Source organism: Nycticebus coucang, chromosome 11, assembly GCF_027406575.1.
Source record: "Nycticebus coucang isolate mNycCou1 chromosome 11, mNycCou1.pri, whole genome shotgun sequence".
Taxonomy (NCBI): domain Eukaryota; kingdom Metazoa; phylum Chordata; class Mammalia; order Primates; family Lorisidae; genus Nycticebus; species Nycticebus coucang.
This window is the reverse complement of record NC_069790.1, coordinates 100,856,740-100,878,927: the sequence shown is the minus strand read 5'-3', so window position 1 is coordinate 100,878,927 and position 22,188 is coordinate 100,856,740. Positions and strand designations below refer to the sequence as shown.

The window sequence follows — 22,188 nt, the reverse complement described above, 5'->3', positions numbered from 1 at the left end:
TTCATTTAAGATGATTTAAAGGGGACAAAGTTGTAACACAAATTGAGTCTTCAGTGTTTTTTCTTACAGAATAGGCAATGCCTTAGCTCGGTCTTTTCTTTCAAGTCACCTTATCAACAAAGGGGTGGGTGGAAAAGAGGGCCATTTACCTTCAGGAGGGTGATCTAAAACCCACAGCTACCATATGTGCTGCTCTGTAGGGACCTCGAAGATGGGAGGCTCGTATCATGGGACTCACAGCTCACAGAAAAAACAGTTGCTTAGGGGCTGCCTGCTTCAAGTCCTGGAGACATTGAACTTTGAATTAAAAGTACAAAAAAAAAAAATCACAGAATTCAATAGCACTTTTAAAGCTATATTTATGCTTTACAGTGACTGAAAATACACTCTTACAATAAAACTTTATTTAATACATTCATTTATTTAAACTTTAAAATACTGAGGCAAAAAATGATTTTGTTCATATTGGAGTACACATTAGTGACCTTTTGTGGGGGGCAACACTGTCAAAGTTCCTAATTAATTTAACATTTTGCATCTGAACTGACTTTTTTGAGAACTAGTCCATTATGTGGATGTGTCCAGAGAACGAGGAGCACATCTGGAGATGTATTTTATAACACACCAAGATGAGGACTGGCACTTTACCTCTTATTTTTAAAGAAGAGCTTGAACAGAAGGACATAAAAATAGGTGATGGTGGTGGTGGTGTTGAGGAAAAAGCGAAAAAAGTCACCCTTCGCAATGAAAATTAAAGATATAATTCTGTTAAGATTCGAAGACAGACCGCCATTTTTAGGAGCAGAAAGGCCACCCTAGTTACTGCAAACTATGTACTAAAAGATGACAGCAGCCCTAGACAAGGACAGTTATAGAAGCAAAAGTGAGAATCTTTAAATAATGTCACCTTGCATTTCCTTCAATCAAGGTTACAGAAAGGGCTTCGGATCTCTCCCATGTTGGTAGTTGTGGGACAGTTGTAACATCATCTCTGGTTACCTCTTTTTTTTTTAGAGAAGAGGTCTTGCTCTTGCTCAGACTGGTCTCGAACCTGTGAGCTCAGGCAATCCACCCACTTCGGCCTCCCTGAGTGCTAGGGTTACAGGTGTGAGCCACCACGCCTGGCCAACTTAATGTGTTTTTGATTGATGATAGAGAAGAAACTGATGCTAATAGTTAATAATAATCTCATGTTCATGATGTAGCTACATGCCATGCACTATGCTAAACCTTTGAAAGGAATCACACCTTGTTTGAGGCTCATAACTCTCTTATGAGTTTAGAACTATCATTATCCTAATTTTACAGCTAAGGCTTACAGTGGTTAATTTGCTTGCCTAAGATTACAGAGCTAGCAGTGGTACAGCTTTTAGAGTAACCAGCTCCTTTGGGTGATCTCATTTTCTCTGCCCCTGCTTTCACTCTCAGCTCTATACCAGGAAGCTACAAAATTAAATGACCCTTGCCATCACTTTCTACGGCACGGAGATGGGCAGCAAGGGAGTACCTCTGATCTAGTTATACTTCTGATCAAAACTATGGATCCCAGGAAAACAAATAATTTTGAACAGAATTTCTTAGGGTCCACAGACCCCAGGTTAAGGATGCCCTAATGCTGTTATAATAAGGATAAAGAAGGTTTTCATAGAAAGTGAAATGCACATGACCTTTAGATCCAACAGTACAGAACTGGCCTTACAGCTATCCTGTCTCATTTGGGAGTTTAGAAATGCCTACTCCAATCTCTCATGCAAAGAGCACATACAAGAATCTTGCTCCCTTCTTTGGACCTTGTGTTTGTCCTTACACATCTACCTTTCTTGCGAAAAACACTGATTTTTAAGAAGCTATTCTAATGAGTATAGCTGAGATGAAATTCGACTGAAGAAATATATTTTTTAAAGTTTTTAATAAAGTCAAAGAAAAATAGGTGTAAAAATGTGAAGACATGCTTAGTGTCAAGATAAGATAGAATTTTTTCTAACGGTGTTTCTAAAATGATTTAGTTTAATTTGGCAGTTGGAATGGGTAGTAGAAGGTACATTTTTTTTTTGTTTTTGAGACAGAGTCTCATTATGTCACCCTCGGTACAGTGCTGTGGCATCACAGCTCACAGCAGCCTTAAACTCTTGGGCTTAAGTGATTCTCTTGCCCCAGCCTCCCAGTAGCTGATACTACAGGCGCCTGCCACAACGCCCGGCTATTTTTGTACATTTGTTTTATAATACAGCACGTCTGAGTAAGGTATTTCAGTTTTAGGAAATTTTACATCTTCAGGGAAAAGGTCAGTGACAAGATTGTTGCCAGGGACAGACCAGAATAAGGAGGGACATACTGCACTGAAGATAAATGAGAAGGGCTGTTCTTTCTCTAAGTGTACTGTTAATGCCTTGTAATTGGCTTTAATTTTTAAATACCCGTTTCCCCATTTCTCCATTTTCCCTTCATTCGGGGCATGATGAAGGTTGAGACCTCAGGTCTTAAGCAGGACAGCCTAGGTAATGGGTGGTTTCTGAGTCTTCAGTGTTGAACAAAGTTTGGAGTTGCACTCCAAACTCTCTAGGGGACCCCATTCAAGGACTAGAGGCAGAGCAAAGGGAAAGACTCAGTGAGGAGCTGGGGAAACAAATGAGCAGCGAACAGGCCCTAGGCAGAAATTCACACTTCTCAGTAGGGTCTCTATTTCTCTAAAAACAAGGGGGAAGGCTAAGAGTCCTGGCATACACTAAAGGGTAGCAGGAGGGCCTGGGTGAGCAAACAACTCTCCCTTGAGTAAATGTACTGCCTTCTCAACATCATCTGTTTTCCTGTAAACAATTTCCTCCTCCTCCCTACTCCACAGACCACTCCAATCAAATAAAAACAAGATACTTTAACTACTTGCTAAGTGGTCTTTTCACTGAAAACCATTCAGTTTGACAGCCAGCTGATGACTGCTTCTGTGAATTCTGCACCTGGAGAGGGACGCAGACCTGTAGGATCCTTGGGCTAGAAAAGGCAAGCCTGTGTGTGAGCAGAGGGACCAGCTGCTAAGCAGGAGGTGGGAGGCATCAGGAACCACCAGAGCAGCCCTACAGCCATTAGGAATATCTGGGCGGACAGGTCCTGTGGCTAAGCTAGACTATGGCCAGCAGCATCTGGCAGGGATAGGGGAAAAGTTTGACATTCCCAAACATATTTGTTCAACATAGGAAGACAGTCATCCCTCTGCATTTGTGGAGTCCAGACAGGAATCTAGAGCTCACATCAAAGGGAGACAGCCTAACACAGTGGTTTGGAAACAAACTGCCCGAATTCAAACTCTGCTTCTGCCACTCTCTGTGAGCACATGGTCAAGTTACTGAACCTGTGTCTCAGTTTCCCTATATGTTAAATGTGTGTAACAGTGTTTACCTCATAAAGTTGTTCTGGGTTTTAAATGAAAACACTTAGCAGAATGCTTATACTTAGCAAGCATTACATAGATGTCTGTTAAATAAATAAAATTAATGGAATGGGACTGAGCAAGAATGCCAGGTCAGTAGCTAAGTATGTTGATGTCCTACCTCAGAGAGCTTCATCCCCAGTGTCACCTTTCAGTACAAAAAAATGAAATTAAAAAAGTCAAAAAGACAGAAAGGAGAAATTAAAATTTCAAAGTGCAACAACACTTGCTATGATGCACTCCCCATAACCCATGCCCAGGAAAAGCTAGGGTAGAAGGAGAGGAGAAAACTTAAACTTCTATAACTTGTTAGTGGTTCTACTAAAAGACTTGGCAGGATTAAAAAACAGCTAAAATGGGCTGGGTGTAGAAGCTCACACCTGTCATCCTAGCACTCTGGGAGGATCGCTTGAGGTCAGGAGTTTGAGACCAGCTTGAGCAAGGGCAAGATCCCATTTCTACAAAAAACAGAGTAGAGCATGGCATGTGCCTAAAGTCCCAGCTACTGGGGAGTCCGGAGCCCAGAGTCTGAGGTTGTACTGAACTAGACTAATGATACCACAGCACTATAGCCAATGCAACAGCATGAAATACAACTTTGTCTCAAAAAAAAAAAAAAAAAAAATGCTAGAATAAGGCTTGTTTTTCCAAATGAAGAATTCCCCAATTTTATTTCAACTTCAAAGAAGGGCCTTTTCACTAACTGCTAATAATAGTATTGCAATGATAAAATATTATAACATTTTGCAAAATATGATACAAAGGACAGACCAAGTAAATGGAAATAGACGTATTTCCCCCAAGACTCTGAACTGTCTATTTAAGAATTCTGCATGTGACAATAATGACATTTCATTATCAGTGCCGAAAGGATGGATTTCTTTAACAAAACAGATGGTGCTGGAATAACTAGGCTATGGGGAGGATCAATTTGGATTCCTACCTAATGCCGTACACCAAAATAAATTATTTACTATAAAATATTGAGACCATATTAAAACAAGAAGAAAATATAGTTAGACACTTATCTAATTTTGAGGGTAGAAAAGGCCTATTTAACATAAAAGCAAAGAGAAATAGAGAAATGAAAATGAAAGTTAACAGAAGTGAAATAAAATAAACTGAGAAAAAACTATTTATAATATGCACAATAAAAGGGTTATATCCTTAATATTTGAAGAGCTTTTCCAAATTAATGTGAGAAAGATAAAGACTCCAATACAAAAATGGGCAAAGAACTCAAGTAAATAAGTAAAAGAGAGAAAACATTTATCACTATTATAAAAATGCTACAGACATGGTAGGTCACGTCTGTAATCACAGTACTTTGGGAGACTGAGGTAGGAGGATTGCTTAAAGCCAGGAGTTAGAGACCAGTCTGGGCAACAAAGCGAGATCTCAATTCTTAAACAGAAAAAAATTAACTGGCCATGGTGCTGCCCACCTGTAGTCCCAGTTACTCAGGAGGCTGAAGTAGGAGGATCACTTGAGCCTAGTAGTTCAAGGCTGCAGTAAGGCATGATCATGAACTGTACTATAGCCTGGGCAACAGAGTAAGACCCTATCTCTAAAAAAGGAAAGAAAAAGCAAATTAAACAAGTAGGCAAAAATATTTAATTATGCTGATTAATACTGATTTATTAATCTAGTGCTGGTGAGAGGGAAAAAAGCAGGTTCTCCAGCCTTGCTGGAAACATAGGCAAGTACGGGCAAGGCAGAGTAGATAGCAAAGGTGTGGGCAAGATTTTGTACACATAGTATTATTTTTATTGTACAAATTATTAATAACATTATTAATAGGGGATTGGCTAATTATAGACAAGTTAATAAAATAGTATCAAGCATTAAAATGATCTTTAAAAAAAATTTAATTATGGCTCGGTGCCTGTAGCTCAGGCAGCTAGGGTGCCAGCCACATACACTAGAGCTGGCAGGTTTGAATCCAGACCAGGCAAAAAAAAAAAATAGCTGGGTGTTGTGGTGGGCGCCAGTAGTCCCAGCTATTTGGGAGGCTGAGGCAAGAGAATCACTTGGACCCAGGAGTTTTGAGGTTGCTGTGAGCTGTGCCGTCACAGCACTCTACCCAGGATGACAGCTTGAGACTGTGTCTCAAAAAAAAAAAGAAAAAAAATTAACGATACAAAAATGGTTCAAAACAAGTTACAAAATAGTACTCATAACATGATCCTACTTAGGTTTGGAAAGATATTTTATGAATAGAAGAAAAAGGCTACATTAAAAAACCCCAAGGAAGGGCGGCACCTATGGCTCAAGGAGTAGGGCGCCGGTCCCATATGCCAGAGGTGGCGGGTTCAAACCCAGCCCAGGCCAAAAACCACAAAAAAAAAAAAAAACCCCAAGGAAAAACAAAACAAAACAAAAACCCAAGACATTAACATGGAATTATAGATGATTTTTTTTTAAAATACTTTTATTTTTTATTTATTTATTTTTTGTGTGGTTTTTGGCTGGGGCTGGGTTTGAACCCGCCACCTCCAGCATATGGGACCGGCGCCCTACTCCTTGAGCCACAGGCGCTGCCCTATAGATGATATTTTTTCGAGACAGGTTCTCTGTCACCCAGGCTGGTGTGAAGTGGCATTATCATAGCTCACTGCAACCTCAAACTTCTGGCCTCAACTGATCCTCCTCGGTAGCTGGGACTACAGGTATGTACCACTGCACATCTGGCTAATTTTTCTATTTTTTATAGAAATGGGTTCTCGCTCTTGCTCTGGTTGGTCTCAATTTCCTGACCTTGAGTGATCCTCTCAGAGTGCTAGGATTACAAGTGTGAGCCACTGCACTCCACACCAATAGATGATTTTTATAATCAGCACCAAAAAAGAAAAAGAAAAAAAAACTCCAGCAAGGGCTGTCTATATCCCCCTTTTTTTTCCGGTGGTATAATTAGAAAAGAGTATCAGTTATTTTAGAAAATACTGATACTTTCTTAGCCGGTAAGAGGTAAGAGGCTTGATTATTTGTGAACTTCAGTTATCTGTTTTGTTTTCCTCCATGTAGTTTTTAGAAATTAAAGATAGCTGTGTGAATCTGTGATAAGATCTCAGAGCATTTCTGAGGTGGCCAAGTGCTAATATAATTGTTATCTTTCATTATTCTTGCTGCAATAGGAAGGAAGGGAAAGGTCTGCAGGCCTGGTCCTCTGAGGCTTGCTAACAGTGGGTGTTCAGGTCTGGGTGAGAGGTGAAAGGCACTTTACAAGGAGTTCCTCAAGCCCACATGAATGCCTGTATTCGCTGGTCCTGCAGGCCAAGAGTTCTGGAGCACAAGGGTTCTGAGGCCCAGTGAAAGGAAACAAATAGGATGACCTCTTAAAGTCCTCAGGGTGCACAGATGCAGGGGGCAACATTTTCGTCAGGTCTGCCCTGGTGACCTAGAATTTAAACTTCTGCCATGCATGGGTCATTACTTGTCTTTACCCTGAGAAACACCATCCCCTGTAGCCTCCCCCACCCAGTCACCCCACTGGCTACTGTCTTCTCCTAAGCTCATTCTTTCATCCCTGCTAAGTCCATCCCACAAACTCTGCTTTAGGCCTCTCTTAGGAGCGTCATCTGCTAGTTGGACTTTTATTGAAACCATACTCTGAAATATGGAATGCAATTTTTCTCAGTAATGTCCATTTCCACATTAGTTTTATGCCAACAAACGGCACCTTGTTCTGCTATTATCTAGTTCTACCTGATTTAAACACACACACATACACACACACACACACAAAAACACATTTGGCCTACTGGCAGACACCATAGGCTTGTTATTATAGAAGTGACAAACACTGGCAACAACACTTAATTTGAAAGAATGATGAAAAGAGAACCCTTAAAAGTCTAGACAGATATTAAATTTTCTGATTAAGTGGGAATAATGTGGTTCTGGTCCCAGAGTAAATCCTATAGCACTCTGGGTAAAAATGTTAGAAGATGGAAGGAATCTCAGAATTATATGGATAACACTAATACTATATTCGGCTGGGCATGGTGGCTCACACCTGTAATCCTAGCACTTTGGGGGGCCAAGATGGGAGGATCAATTGAGGCCAGGAGTTCAAGACCAGCCTGGTCAACACAGCCAGACTTTATCTCTTAAAAAAAAAATAGCTGGGTGTGTTGGAGCTCACCTGTAGTCCCAGCTACTCAGGAGGCTTAAGCTGAAGGATCAGTTTGAGGTTGAAGACAGCTATGACACCACTGCACTCTAGCCTAGGCAACAGAGCAAGACCCTGACTCAAAAAAAAAAAAAAAAGATTTACAATATTAGATTTATTCTCTGGATTCCTAAGGGCAGATAAAATAATTGGCCTTTGCCTAAAATTGCTGGGATAAAGCACAAGTCAAGGATTTGATTAAATATGAAAAAGCTGTACTGACAAGGAATAGCTCCAAATCTTCAGGCCTGAGTTCAGCAAGTGTTGACAGTCACAAACTATTGACTATAGCCAGTAACTTGAAATCACACCAACTGATTCTAACAACCCAGGGCTACTGAAAAAGAGGCAGCTTCAGTGATTAACAGCAGTGGATGTGGTCCCACTTTATTGTATGGCTGAACAGGACTACTTGGCTAGAAACCCAGAGAGTCCTTAGACTTAACATAAATTCATTCATCTGACACTGGGGAGGAGTCAGTACTGTAAAGCAGTCTGATCTCTCCCAAATATGTCAAGTTATTAGAATGGACAACAAAGTCTTCTACCAAGACCACAGTTCTATAGTGTGAATTATACTTTAGGAGAACACCACCTAGCCAGATATCCTTCCCATTGTTCAGGGTAGATCAGAATTACCATGAGGGATAAAAAAAAAAGATAAGAAAATAGGGGTAGGATTCTTGCTACAGAGAGGTTTTCCTTAATTCTACTATGGTCCATTTCGTCCTGAATATGCATGGCTATAAGATGCCCCTTATCCTGCAGCTTTGTGGCTAAGATCAACTCTGTCTTGATTTAGGTTAGTTTATGAAAGCCCCTAGCCCTACAGAAAAAAAAGGTTGTACTGAATTTTTTTGGGCTCTTGTTGGAAAACGATTCTCAGAAGCCACAATGGCTCTCTGAATATCCTATGTATTTCTTCTCTGGAGAGATAAGTACTTTGTTTCCTCCTACTTCTTCAAAGACTTTTCCAATTAACAGCATATTCAGTTTTTAGAGGCCTACCCCCAAAAGAGTGCCAAGAACTTTTCTTTCAGCCACTAATGCCACTAAGGAACTTTCTGCCTAAAAAAAATATGTTTTTTATCTATCCTCTTTCCAGGATTTTTTTTTTTTTTTTTTGAGACTTACTGAGTCTTACTTTGTCACCCTTGGTGACAGAGTGCTGTGGCGTTATATAGCTCACAGCAACCTCAAACTCTTGGGTTCGAGTGATTCTCTTGCCTGAGCCTCCCAAGCAGCTCGGACTACAGGCACCTGCCAGAACACCTGGCTATTTTTAGAGATGGGGTCTTGCTCTGGCTCAGGCTGGTCTCAAACTTGTGAGCTCAGACAATCCACCTGCCTCGGCCTCCCAAAGTGCTAGGGTTACAGGCGTGGGCCACTGCACCCTGCCCCTTTCTGGGACTTTAAAGCAATGATTTCTGAAAAACTATAGAGTACTTAATTTGTCCCGCCTAATTATCTAAGTATATATTATTTTTTAAAGTCTAAGAAACAAAAATACAGAGTATCTCAGAACAGGGCTAGTCCTCCTCTTTGGTCCAGATTTCTGAGGTACTTCCCTAAAAGCTGGATCCACTGGAGCTGTACATTTTTGCCACCATATTTCTATGAACGTTATCTCTTTTGTTTATTTGAGATATTCACCAATATTCAGGAAGTAAAAGAGTTGGGGAAGAAGGGCAGGGATGGTGGCATGATATTGGCTAAATCCAGAAGTCTTTTGTCAGGCCCCATATAATAGGAAGAACCCACAGTCCCAACCAGAGAAAAGTGCCTTCATCACATGCTGCTGCCTGACCCTGTGGACAGGTAAGACAGTAGTGCCTTTCTGGAGGTAGTCACAACACCCTACCCTACCATGATGCCCTCCTCCACAAGAGAGTCTCTGCTACAATAAAGGACACTGATTAACCCACCTCATGAGAGAGTAAAGAACAACATGTACCTAACAAAATGTGCCTCTCAGCAAGTCTTATCACAGCGAAATAATCACTTTTTAAGTAAAATTTCAATTAGGTAGCCATTATCACGGCATTTTCCTTATGCCTAAGCTTCCTTCTAGTGAAAGGAATCAGAGGCTCCTAGACTACTCCTACGCACGAAATACTTACAAATAGGAAAAACACAAACCAAGGTTCAACCTCTTTCTGAAGGGTTTGTTGCCAGTCTTATCAGGAAGGTTTAAGTGGAAACAGGGAAGAAATTCAATAAAATATTTATGCTCTCTTACCATTAGCATCTTGGACTCCAGTAAGTGCTCCAACGGCTGCTGCAGTTTCCCCAGACAAAACGATCTGTCCCCCACCTTGTAAGGTGGCTTCAGCCAGAGTGGCGACAGCATGGGCGGCAGCTTCGCTGCAGGTACAGGAACAGGAAAGGGGATGTGTAAGATGAATAAAAGTATATAGCACTGCAGCATGACAAACCACCCTTTCATCCCTCTCCTTGGATCTCTCTACTGATTCCATGGTCTTAAGCCTTCCAGCAAATACATGATACCAGTACGGACAGACCCAGGAGTAATTTTTAAACGATAATAAATAGTTACAGAAATCTCAAGTCTTGCATAGTTATAGAGCTAATGGAAGATTTTTCTTTTAGCCTAGGCAATGCGTCTTAAGGATACAAGGCACTTTCTTATCAATCAGCCTCTTTCTTATCAATACCAATTGAGTGCTCGCAAGCCACAGTGAAAGCTCTGACCCATATTCACAATGCAAAAGCCATTTTGGTTGTCGTTCACAAGGTTGTCTTTTTCTCTTTATAGTAATACAAGGCAGACCACCTGAGAATGTCCTTTTCTAGCCAAGGATGAAGGATATGAGAAGTCAGCACAAACCTGCGCTTGCTATCTAATTAATATTAAGTAATAACAATTTGGTTTATAGCCATGCTTTTCAAATAGAAAGTAATGGTTTGGCTAATATTCTGAAAAGTCCAACTTTTTTTTGTTTTGTTTTTTTGTAGAGACAGAGTCTCCCTTTATCACCCTCGGTAGAGTATTGCGGCGTCACAGCTCACAGCAACCTCCAACTCCTGGGTTTAGGCGATTTTCTTGCCTCAGTTTCCCAAGCAGCTGGGACTACAGGCGCCCGCCACAATGCCCAGCTATTTTTTTGTTGCAGTTTGGCCAGGGCTGGGTTTGAACCCGCTACCCTCATTATATGGGGCCGGTGCCCTACCCACTGAGCCACAGGTGCTACCCTGAAAAGTCCAACTTTTCCCTCTACCTGACTGTGTATGCAGGCAGGGCTAAAATGAAGATTTAAACTTTTAATTTGTTACTAAAAACTCAAACTTCTTTCCTCTATAATAAAATAATTATAATAAACCTCCCTTCACTGCACAAATACTCTGTAGAACAGAAAGAAAGACATTAACTATTTATTTATAGGAAGCAGTATTCTAGCAGATATTCTTTTTTCCCTTTTCCTTGCTGTATACTTTTATCATATGCAGAAATACCCATTTTTCTTGATTCAATAATGCTAAAACTATAAGATATACTATTATTTTATGAACCAGTAAAAAGGAAAAATTCCTGACAATTATAATTGTAAGATTATAATTTTCCATGCAAATTTCAAAGACATAAAAATGCAGTATCCTTCCTGGAGTGTCAGGTGCTGATTTACAGTTACTAAGGGAATAACAATGGAACAAGGAATAGAGATGGCGGTGCCATCTAGTTTAGCAGAGATGGACAAATAAGCTAGTTGATACAGCTTTGCTCTGAAGCTGTAGACTTTGCCATGACAATGCCAGTTGTCTTGTAATTGCAAGCTGTTAAGTGGGGATGGTAAGGGGACAACGATTGGTCAGGGTAAACATGTCAAGACTGTGGGTAAAGCAACACGTATCAAACTCAATAGTGTCTCTTTCACCAAAGAAAGTCAGCAGACAAGTAAGGCAAAATGATTCACCCGGAAGAGACTTCTTGGTCACTAAAATGATTCTAGAAGCAGAAAAGGACACCCAACAGATAGGAAAATCTCATTAAGTAGAAATTCTCTTACTAACTTGTCTCATTTTTAAATTTTATGCCTCTGTTTAAAAAGTTATCTTTTTCTGATAATAAAAACAACATGTATACAAAATTTGGGGAAGTTTTAAGTATAAAAATTTAAAATATCATACAGAGGTAACAGTTACTTCTTTCTCATTTTAAACATAACTTTAAACAGGTAACATCAGGATCATACTACAGTATGGTTTTAAAAGTTATTTTAATGTGGTAAAACACATATAACATAAAATTTACATTATTAACCACTTTTCAGTGTACAGTTCAGTGGTATTAGATACATACATAATGTTGTGACCATAACCATCATCCATCTCCATAACTCTTCTCATCTTATAAAACTAAAACTCTGTACCCATTAAACTCCTATTCCCCCATCTGTCCAGCCCCTCATAACCATCATCCTACCACCCATATTTATCATTTTTTTTATGAGATAGGGTCTCACTATGGTGTCCAGGCTGGTCATGAACAAGCAATCTTGTTCAAGGCTAGTCTCAAGCAATCCTCCTGCCTCAGCCTGTCTCAGCCCCTGAGGAGCTGGGACTACAGGTGCATACCACAGCATTCAGTTGTCTCTGTGGCTCCATATAGTATTTGTCCTTTTATATCTGGCTTATTTCCTTTAACAGAATCTTCTCAAGGTTCAACTATGCTATAGCATATGTCAGAATTTCCTTTCTTTTAAAAGTTGAGTAATATTCCATTGCGTATATGTACATATAAGTATATATGTATACACACACCACATTTTGCATATCCATTTATCTGTTGATGGTCACATATGTTGCTTCTATGTTTGAACTATTGTAAATAATGCTATAAACATGGCCATACAAATATCTCAAGGCCTTGCTTTTAATTCTTTTGGGTATATTCCCAGAAGCAGAATTGCTGCATCATATGGTAATTTTACTTTTAATTTTTTGAGGAATCAGCATACTGTTTTCTACAATAACTACAGCATTTTTCATTGCCACCAACAGTGCACAAGGGTTCCAATTTCTCCAAATCCTCCTCTCCATCACTTGTTATTTTCTGTTTTTTTTTCTTTTTTTTTGCAGTTTTTGGCCAGGGCTGGGTTTGAACCCGCCACCTCTGGCATATGGGGCCGGTGCCCTACTCCTTTGAGCCACAGGCGCCACCCTTCCTGCTTTTTCGATACTAGCCATCATAATAGGTGAGGTGGTATACCTCACTGTAGTTTTGATTTGCATTTTCCTAAGGATTAGTGATATTGAGCATTTTTTCATGTTTTTATTTGTTATCTGTATAATTTTGGAGAAATATCTATTCAAGACCTTTGCCCATTTTTGAATCAAAAATGGTTTTTTGGGGTGGTACCTGTGGCTCAAGGAGTCGGGTACCAGCCCCATATACTGGGGGTGGCAGGTTCAAGCCTGGCCCCAGCCAAAACTGCCAAAAAAAAAAAAAGTTTTTTGGTTATTTATTTATTTTTTTTTTGGCTGGGGCTGGGTTTGAACCCACCACCTCTGGTATATTTGGCCAGCGTCCTACTCCATGAGCTACAGGTACCGCCCTGGTTAATTATTGAATTTGAGGAGTTCTCTGTATATTATAGGTATCAATCCACTCTTAGATATGAGACTAATTTTCTCCCATTTTGTGGGTTTTTTACGCTCTTTTGACAAATTAAAAAAACTTTTATGAAGTCGAATTTGTCTATTTCTTCTTTTGCTGCTGTGCCTTCGGTATCATATCCAAGAAATCACTGCCATTATCTAATGGCTTAAAGTTTTTCTTCTGGGGCGGCGCCTGTGGCTCAGTGGGTAGGGCGCCAGCCCCATATACTGAGGGTGGCAGGTTTGCACCCGGCCTCGGGCAAACTGCAACAAAAAAATAGCCAGGTATTGTGGCAGGTGCCTGTAGTCCCAGCTACTTGGGAGGCTGAAGCAAGAGAATTGCCTAAGTCCAGGAATTGAAGGTTGCTGTGAGCCGTGTTGACACCACGGCACTCTACTGAGGACGATAGAATGAAACTCTGTCTCTAAAAAAAAAAAAGAAAAGTTTTTCTTCTAAGACTTAAGTCATAGACCCATGAGTTAATTTTGGCATGTAGTGTTAGGTAAGGGTCCAACTTCATCATTTCACATGTGGATATCCAGTTTTTCTAATGCCACTGTTGAGGACTATCCTTTCCTCACTGAATGGTCTTGGTATTCTTGTAAAAATCATTTGACCATACAGGTGCAGGTTTATAACTATGCTCTAAATTCTATCCCATTGGTCTGTGTGTATCTTTATGCTGGTACCATATTGCTTTGACTACTATATGCCTATGGTAAGTTGAAATCAAAGTGTGAATCCTCTAGCTTTGCTTTCCTTTTTCAAGATTGTTTTGGCCATTGGGGTACAGGTCCCTTGAGATTCTACAGAAGTTTTAGGATGGGCTTTTCCGTTCTGCAAAATATCTCACTGAGATTTTGATGTGAATTGCAGTGAATCTGTACATTGCTTTGGGTAGTACTGATATTTTAGTAATATTCATATATTTAGCTCTACTGAGATCTTCATTTTTTTCATACAGCTTCTAGTTACTGTCTAGTGTCCTCTCGTACATGTAGTTTTTATTCTTTTCTTTTTTTTCTTAGACAAGAGTCTCACTCCCTCGCCCTAGGTAGAGTGCTGTGGTGTCATAGCTCACAGCGATCTCAAACTCTTGGACTCAAGAGCTCCTCTTGCCTCAGCCTCTCAAGTAGCTGGGACTATAGGAGCCCACTACAACACCCAGCTATTTTTAGAGACAGGGTCTTGCTCTTGCTCAGGCTGGTCTCAAACTCCTGAGCCCAAGCAATCCACCTGCCTCGGCCTCCCAGAGTGCTGTGATTACAGGCGTGAGCCCCTATACCTCGCCTATACATATAGTTTTTCACTTAACATTGAATTTGTCTACGTAAATATTCTTTGACATTTATTAAAATGATAGATTAAAAATTGCTTAATTTCCCCTCTTTCTAGCTGTTTAGCTATAGTAACTGCTTCCATGTGCAAGAAAAAAATAAAATTTGATTTCCAGGTTTCTATTGACTTAGTTCAAGATTATGTTGATATATTTTTAATTTATTTTCTTCCTTCACAAAATAATTTGGAACATAATTGAAGTTGTGAAAAAAGCAGAGTAGAATCACAGAATGCACGTGCAACCCATACAGAAGCTGAGCTCACTGTCTCTGCCGACACAGTTCTTGGTGATATGACACCACAGCCAATTATCCTATAGCATCTGTAATGTGAACTCAGAGCCAAAGGGACCCTTGATTTGGAATTACTACTAAGGCTGTTCTTTACATTTTTCATGATAGATTTTAATTTTAAAGTGCTTCATAAATATTTATTAGAGATAGTGTAATAGGTGATTATTTAGTGCCCAGGTCATTAACCTTTAATATTTTCCTAAGAAACTTGCGTCACTAATATTACCAGCCTATTTTATAGCATCCAGTTATCACTGATCAATAATAAAAATATTTACGTTCTGACTTGAGATTTTATGGAAAGTGGGAAAGCATATTCTTCAAAAATAGATGTAGTTGCTATGTGGTACTTTGAAGAAGGGAGCTGGTACGTGAGAACTATTTATACAGAAATAAGATCTTTATTTGTAGTTTACCTCAGTGACTGCTCATTTTCTACAATTTTTATTCTAGTTTACAATAATCTTATCTCTGTATCAAAAGTGACATCCTGCTCCTTTTGTACACCCTGGACACATGCTTGCAGTGAGTCTCGTGGGCAATGAAGGGGGGGGGGGGTAGCTCCCAACCCTCTGACATAAAAGTGTACCTGAACCTGATCACACCCATTTTATCTGAAAATCTAAAAATTTGAGGCTTTTTTTTTGTTTTTGAGATAGAGTCTCACTATGTTGCCCTTGGTAGAGTGCCGTAACGTCACGGCTCACAGCAACCTCAAACTCTTGGGCTGAAGCGATTTTCTTGTCTCAGCCTCCCAAGTAGCTGGGACCACAGGCGTCCACCACAATGCCTGGCTATTTTTTGTTGCAATTGTCACGGTTGTTTAGCTGGCCCAGGCCGGTTTCGAACCCACCAGTCTCGGTGTATGTGGCTGGCGCTGTAACCACTGTGCTATAGGTGCTGAGCTGAGGCTATTTTTTAAAATATCTTTCTCAAATATGGTATGGTAAAAGAAAAACCAGCAACAACCTAAAACAATCTGGAATACCAGGAATGAGAGGTCCAATAGGAGTGACAGGTTGACAGGATGGTGAGGTTAGTTATTCCACTTCTGGTTGGAGCCAGAGACAAAGAAAAGATGGGTGCATCTTTTACCTGGGGCATGAGCACAATGATGTCTTTTGTGGTCAGCAGGCCTATCATTTCCAAAATGATTTTAAACACACTACACGCAATGGGAAATGACCAAATAAACTAATAGAAAAATATTATCTTTATTTAAAAAAATGCAAAGGGATTAAAATGTCCCTGAGCTACCACTTTATAACTTTTTTTTTTTTTTTTTTGTAGAGACAGAGTCTCACTTTATGGCCCTCGGTAGAGTGCCATGGCATCACACAGCTCACAGCAACCTCCAACTCCTGGGCTTAAGGGATTCTCATGCCTCAGCCTCCCGAGTAGCTGGGACTACAGGCGCCCACCACAACGCCCAGCTATTTTTTGGTTTGCAGTTCAGCAGGGGCCGGGTTTGAACCCGCTACCCTCGGTATATGGGGCCAGCGCCTTACCGACTAAGCCACAGGCGCCGCCCCCACTTTATAACTTTTAGACAAGAGTCATTTCCAAATCAGAACTACAGATGGAGATTTCTACCTGTAAGTATCTAACCCTATAGTTGTGCAGTCCCTACCATCCATTTCCAGAGGATTTCTGATCTAAGTTGTCCATTTATGTCATTGGACAAATACCATTCCACAGATTATCCTAAAGCGCTATTTTATTTTAATAATGTTTCAAATTTTGAGCCAATATTTTTATCTTAAAAAAAAAAGACTGAATTTTTCTTTAAAAATATGGTTTACTGGGCAGGGCCTGTGGCTCAGTGAGTAAGGCGCCGGCCCCATATACCGAGAGTGGTGGGTTCAAATCCGACCCCAGCCAAACTGCAACAAAAAAATAGCCGGCATTGTGGTGGGCACCTGTAGTCCCAGCTACTTGGGAGGCTGAGGCAAGAAAATCGCCTAAGCCCAAGAGCTGGAGGTTGCTGTGAGCTGTGATGCCACTGCACTCTACAGAGGGCTATAAAGTAAGATACTGTTTCTTAAAAAAAAAAAAGAGAGAGAAAAAAAGAATATGGCTTACTGGCTTGGTGCCCGTAGCACAGTGGTTTAAGGACAATTTCTCTATACCCCCTTTGGGTTGTTATGAAGCCAGAGTGGGCTAACGGCATGCAGCCCAGGGCTCTTATTGTGACTTGCTGTATAAAACTCTTCTGTTGATAACAGCATGGCTGAAAAACAGGTCTGTCCTGCAACTGTCCTGATCCCATTTTCTCCTCTAACAGAAGAAGGAGCTCTCTGCCTCCCTGTTCCTTCACCTGCCACTCCATGCAGCTTGCCTCTCCCTTCTCACCCTGTGCCCACATCTGCTGTTTACATTGTAGTAGAGGTGCAGGTGGTTATTGGAAAACCATTCTTGCTCCATCTGTATCTGAAACAGAGACAGGCTGGAAGGGGGCAGATTATGAAACCGCTTTGTCACCATAGGAACAAAGACCAGAATTTTCTGTGTATTTTTTTACTAAGATGACTTCCAATAACAAATTCTATGGAAAGGCTGAGAATTCAGGGGATAAAAGATTCCAATGCATCCCATCCATAAGGAAACAAATGTCAAGGTCTTGTGTCTTACATCCAACCCTCCTAACTAACACATGATTAGACCATTTGTTATCTCTCTTGGATTCAGAAATCCCTGATATCCCCTAATAGTCTACTATGGTCTAGTCTTTGCTGGCAGGCTTGGTTTCTTCATCCCCAGCAGAAGCTGCAGAATACTACCCACCAACACTCATTGGACATTGGGGCATTGAACTATCCGATTGCAAAGAGATTTCAACATCTCTTTACTCCTCCTACATGCCACAGTGAACCACATTCTCCTTTCTTTGAAGTAAACACTGTAGTCACCTCAGCTGCAGCCAAGTTTGTTAACAAGCCCTCAGGGCATACCATTACCCTTGCTGCCTATAGAAATAAGCTCTGGTTCTTACAGCAAAGAGAGCCAGAATATGCCTCATATTTTTCACTATGTTCAGGACACTCACACTTCATTGGAATATCTAAGGTGCTGGACAGAATTTTCAATGAAACCAAGTTATGCTGGTCCTTATTAAAAGTCTGTTTGGCTCCAAGTTAAAGTAAGGGGTTACTGCACTAAAGCAAGAGTCTCACTCTGGCCGTGTCTTTCAGGAAGTTTATCTGGGTGTCCTCTCTCAAAGGGAGGCGTGGAATTGAGCCCAAGCTTAAGGAACCAAATAAAACTTCCATGTTACTGAAAAGCAGCATGGCTCAATGGGCTGAGAAAAATGTTTCAATCCCAGGTCACTCAGGAACTTGCTGGGTAACTCTGGGTAACTCTGAGAGAACGTGTGTGCGTGTGTGTGTGTGTGTTTTCAATCCCAGGTCACTCAGGAACTTGCTGGGTAACTCTGGGTAACTCTGAGAGAACGTGTGTGTGTGTGTGTTTTTTTCACTTTTCAAATTCCTCATCAGTCTCTTTAGTTTCCAAGACCTTAATGAGACTACCTCTCCCTATCTGGTCTTCTAATCTTCTAACTATAATCAATTCTGAATAGGCAAACCTTAAAATGTAATCTAAATGGGGTGGTGCCTGTGGCTCAGTGTGTAGGGTGCCAGCCACATATACCAAGGGTGGCAGGTTCAAACCCAGCCCTGGCCAAACTGCAACAAAAAATAGCCAGGCATTGAAGCGGGCACTTTAAGTCCCAGCTACTCAAGAGGCTGAGGCAAGAAAATCACCTAAGCTCAGGAGTTAGAGGTTGCTGTGAGCTGTGTGACACCACGGCACTCTACCGAGGGCGATTAAGTAAGACTCTGTCTCTACCAAAAAAATAAAAATAAATAAATAAGATGTAATTTAAATGATTGTAATACCTGAAGTGCTAATAGGCTGGACACTCTGATGGAGTTTATTTGCATCATCTCATATACATGAGTCTGTGTAATGAGTATTTTTTCACCATTACAAAGAGGAAACCAATTAAATTTCCTCAGGAATTAAGTTTCTCAAGGTCAAATGATTAGTAAGTAGTAGAGCTAGGATTCAAACCTGAACCTATATGACCTTGGAACCTTCTTCTCAACCACCATACTATACAGCCTCATACAGTAAACTATTTGCCCACAAACCCATCATGGCTCTCTAGTATCTACCACAACCAATCTAAACTTTAGCTAATTTTATATTTTAGGGGAAGTGATTTCCCCCCTCTGAATTTCTGCAATGTTCAGTCTCTACTACAAAATTCAGTAGTGAATTAAACTCCAAAGTACTACCCTTAGGTAAGTGTTTTACTTAAATCAGCCTCCCCAATGAGAGTATGATTTCTTTGAAGGCAGAGATTATGTGTTATGTTATGTTTCTCTACTTACAGACTTATGCAGTAAAGAGCTGGAATATCTTAAATGACTATCTGGGACTAACAGCTGCTCCACATTGTGAGAATAGCAGCCCTTATTATATGGCAGGCATTGCTCTAAGGATCTCACATGCGGCAACTGAGTAAATGCTCTTGACATGTCTATAAGGCAGGCACTATTATCACCCCCATTTTACAGAAGGAGCCTGAGCACTGAGAGTTCAAATCAACTACCCAAGGCCAAACAGCTTAGTAAGTGACAGAACTGGGCTTCAAACTCAGGTAGTGTGGTTTCAAAGATCATATTCTTAACCGTTAATTAAAATGCCTGACTTCACCGACAATATAATTGTGTTAGGAATGATAAAAAGAATAATAATATGAGAATGATCTTTCCTGTCAATAGCCAGTAGAAGGCACCAAGCAGGAAACAATATAATTTAGTTTTGGAAACTACCTCTAACTGGAATATTCTACCCTGCAGCACCCTTCCTAAACATACCTGAAGGAAAAAAGCTCAATTTTTCTTATGGGCTGAGAGTGTTAAGTTCCAACTGCCAATTGTAACAACTGAGATATGACACTCACAACCACAAGGACAGATTTGTAATCCTCATTTATTTCCCCACCCCTGCCACCACCTGTTAAGCGCCATGGTGACTGTAGCTCCTTGTTGCATCTCTTGAGAAGCTGCCACTGCGGCCTCTGCCAATGATGCCACTGCCTGGGTGGCTTCTGATGCTTGTGTTGTCTGGATGGTCATCTCACCTCCCTGTAATGTGGCCCAATTTTGTTCCACCTGGAGCAGAAAGGATAAGATAGTAAAAAATTGAAGCTATAAAAGATTTATAATTTTAAAAAGTAATTTTTTCAAATGAATTGCTATGTTTTTAGGCCAAATCCACATATACTTTCAAATCCACATGACCTACAATGTATAGAACAGGAACTTTAGTATGCTATCTTTTGTACAAAAAGGGGGATATTAGAATATATATTTGAATTTGCTTACAATTGCATAGAGAAAGTCTGGAAGAAACCACTGAAAATATATTCTTCACTGTATGTGGGAAAAGTTAGGAAGTTGGAAACAGGTTGTATAAGAGACAGAAAGCAAGACTTTCCACTGTATACTTATAAATATTTATCTCAATTTAACCATTTTGCAATGTACACATATCTCAAAACAACATGCTGTACATGATAAATATATACAATTTTTGTTCATTTAAATGAATTAATAAATAATAAATGAATTCAAAAAATACATGTAGACTGGGGGCACATGGGGCTGGGCATGGTGGCTCACGCCTATAATCCTAGCACTCTGGTAGGCCAAGGCAGATGGATCACCTGAGTTCATGAGTTCGAGACCAGCCTGAGCTAGAGTGAGACCTCGCCTCTAAAAATAGCTGGGCTTTGTGGCAGGCGCCTGAGGCAAGAGAATTGCTTGAGCCCAGGAGTCTTGAGGTTGCTGTGAGCTATGACGCCACAGCACTCTACCGGGGGCGACAAAGTGAGACTCTGCCTCCAAAAAAAAAAAAGGCACATTGGAGAAAACAAAATTCAAACTGTGCCAAACAGAATACAATGCCGGTACTCTAGATCATTTCCCCCAAGGGTTTACTTGCGTTACCCATTTTCTTGTATACTATGCAGAGATATTCTTTCTCATACGTGAGCATATTTACACACACACCCCCTTATTTTTCCTTCTAAAAATAAAAACGGCAGCATATTCCATTTATCTTTTGTACTTTGCTTTTTTCACAAATAAAACATCTCTGAAATGACTCCATTTGGGAACATATAATACCACTTCATTCATTCATGATCATAATAATGACTGCACCACATTGCATTATGTAGGAAAACCAGGATTTATTTAACCAGGTATCTTTTACTAGGCATTTAGATAGTTTCTAGTTTTTGTTGTTTTTTTTTTGAGATAGAGTCTCACTATGCCATCCTTGGTAGAGTGCTGTGGCGTTACAGCTCACAGCAACCTCAAACTCTTGGGCTTCAGTGATTCTCTTGCTTCAGCCTCCCAAGTAGTTGGGACTACAGGTGTCTGCCACAATGTTGGCCCAGCTATTTTTTGTTGTAGTTGTCATTGTTGCTTAACTAGCTGAGGCTGGGCTCGAACCCATCACCTTGGGTGTATGTGGCTGGCGCATAACCACTGTGCTATAGGCACCCAAGAGTTTCTAGTCTTTTGCTATTATAAACAGTGCTATGATAAATACTCTTACTGTACTTTGTATATTCTATATGAGTCTTATTTATTTATGTGGTAAGTTCCTAGATGTGAAATTAAAAATCAAAGTTGTTCTGTATTTTCATTTTTGATGGAAACTGCCCAGTTTAGCAAATAATTTTTTTAATGTAGCAAATTCTTTCTTTTTAGGGGGAGGAATTATGAAGAAACTAAAGCAGGCTAGGCACGGTAGCTCACACTGTAATCCTAACACTCTGGGAGGTTGATGTGGGTGGTTTGCCTGAGCTCAGGAGTTCAAGACCAGCCTAAGCCAGAGTGAGACTGGTCTGTAAAAAAAAAAAAAAGCCGGGCGTTGTGACAGGTGCCTATACTCCCAGCTACTTGGGAGGCTGAGGCTACAGAATTGCTTAAGCTCAAGAGTTTGAGGTTGCTGTAAGCTATGATGCCACTCTATGGAGGGCGACAAAGTAAGACTCTGTCTCAAAAAAAAAAAAAAAAAAAGAAGAAAAAGAAACTAAAGCAAAATCAAACAAATATACACACACACACACCCCACGAAAAAAAAAAAAAAAACAAACACAAAAACCATACTACTAGCCCAGACTTTTTCAGCCTTGGCACTATGAACATTCAGGGCCTGACAAGTCTTCATTGTGGATGCTCTCCAGTGCATCGTAGGATGGTCAGCACCCTCACTGACTTCTACTCACTGGATGCCAACAGTGCCATAACCACTCGTGACAATC

At 40.4% G+C, this 22,188-nt stretch overlaps 1 protein-coding gene across 9 annotated transcripts in view; it reads right to left on the bottom strand.

Annotated features, from left to right (window-relative positions):
• Positions 1-22,188, bottom strand: part of NRF1 (nuclear respiratory factor 1) — a 170,723-nt gene that overhangs the window by 23,459 nt on the left and 125,076 nt on the right. For 7 of the 9 annotated variants that reach the window (XM_053609142.1, XM_053609141.1, XM_053609148.1 and 4 more), the window contains 2 exons: positions 19,866-20,023; positions 9,835-9,959 (listed from right to left, as the gene is read on the bottom strand). In XM_053609142.1, the coding sequence (XP_053465117.1) occupies positions 9,835-9,959; positions 19,866-20,023 (283 nt within the window). Of the gene's footprint in view, positions 1-149; positions 298-9,834; positions 9,960-19,865; positions 20,024-22,188 lie in introns of all 9 variants that reach the window. The other 2 variants (XR_008383665.1, XR_008383664.1) reach the window with 1 other exon arrangement.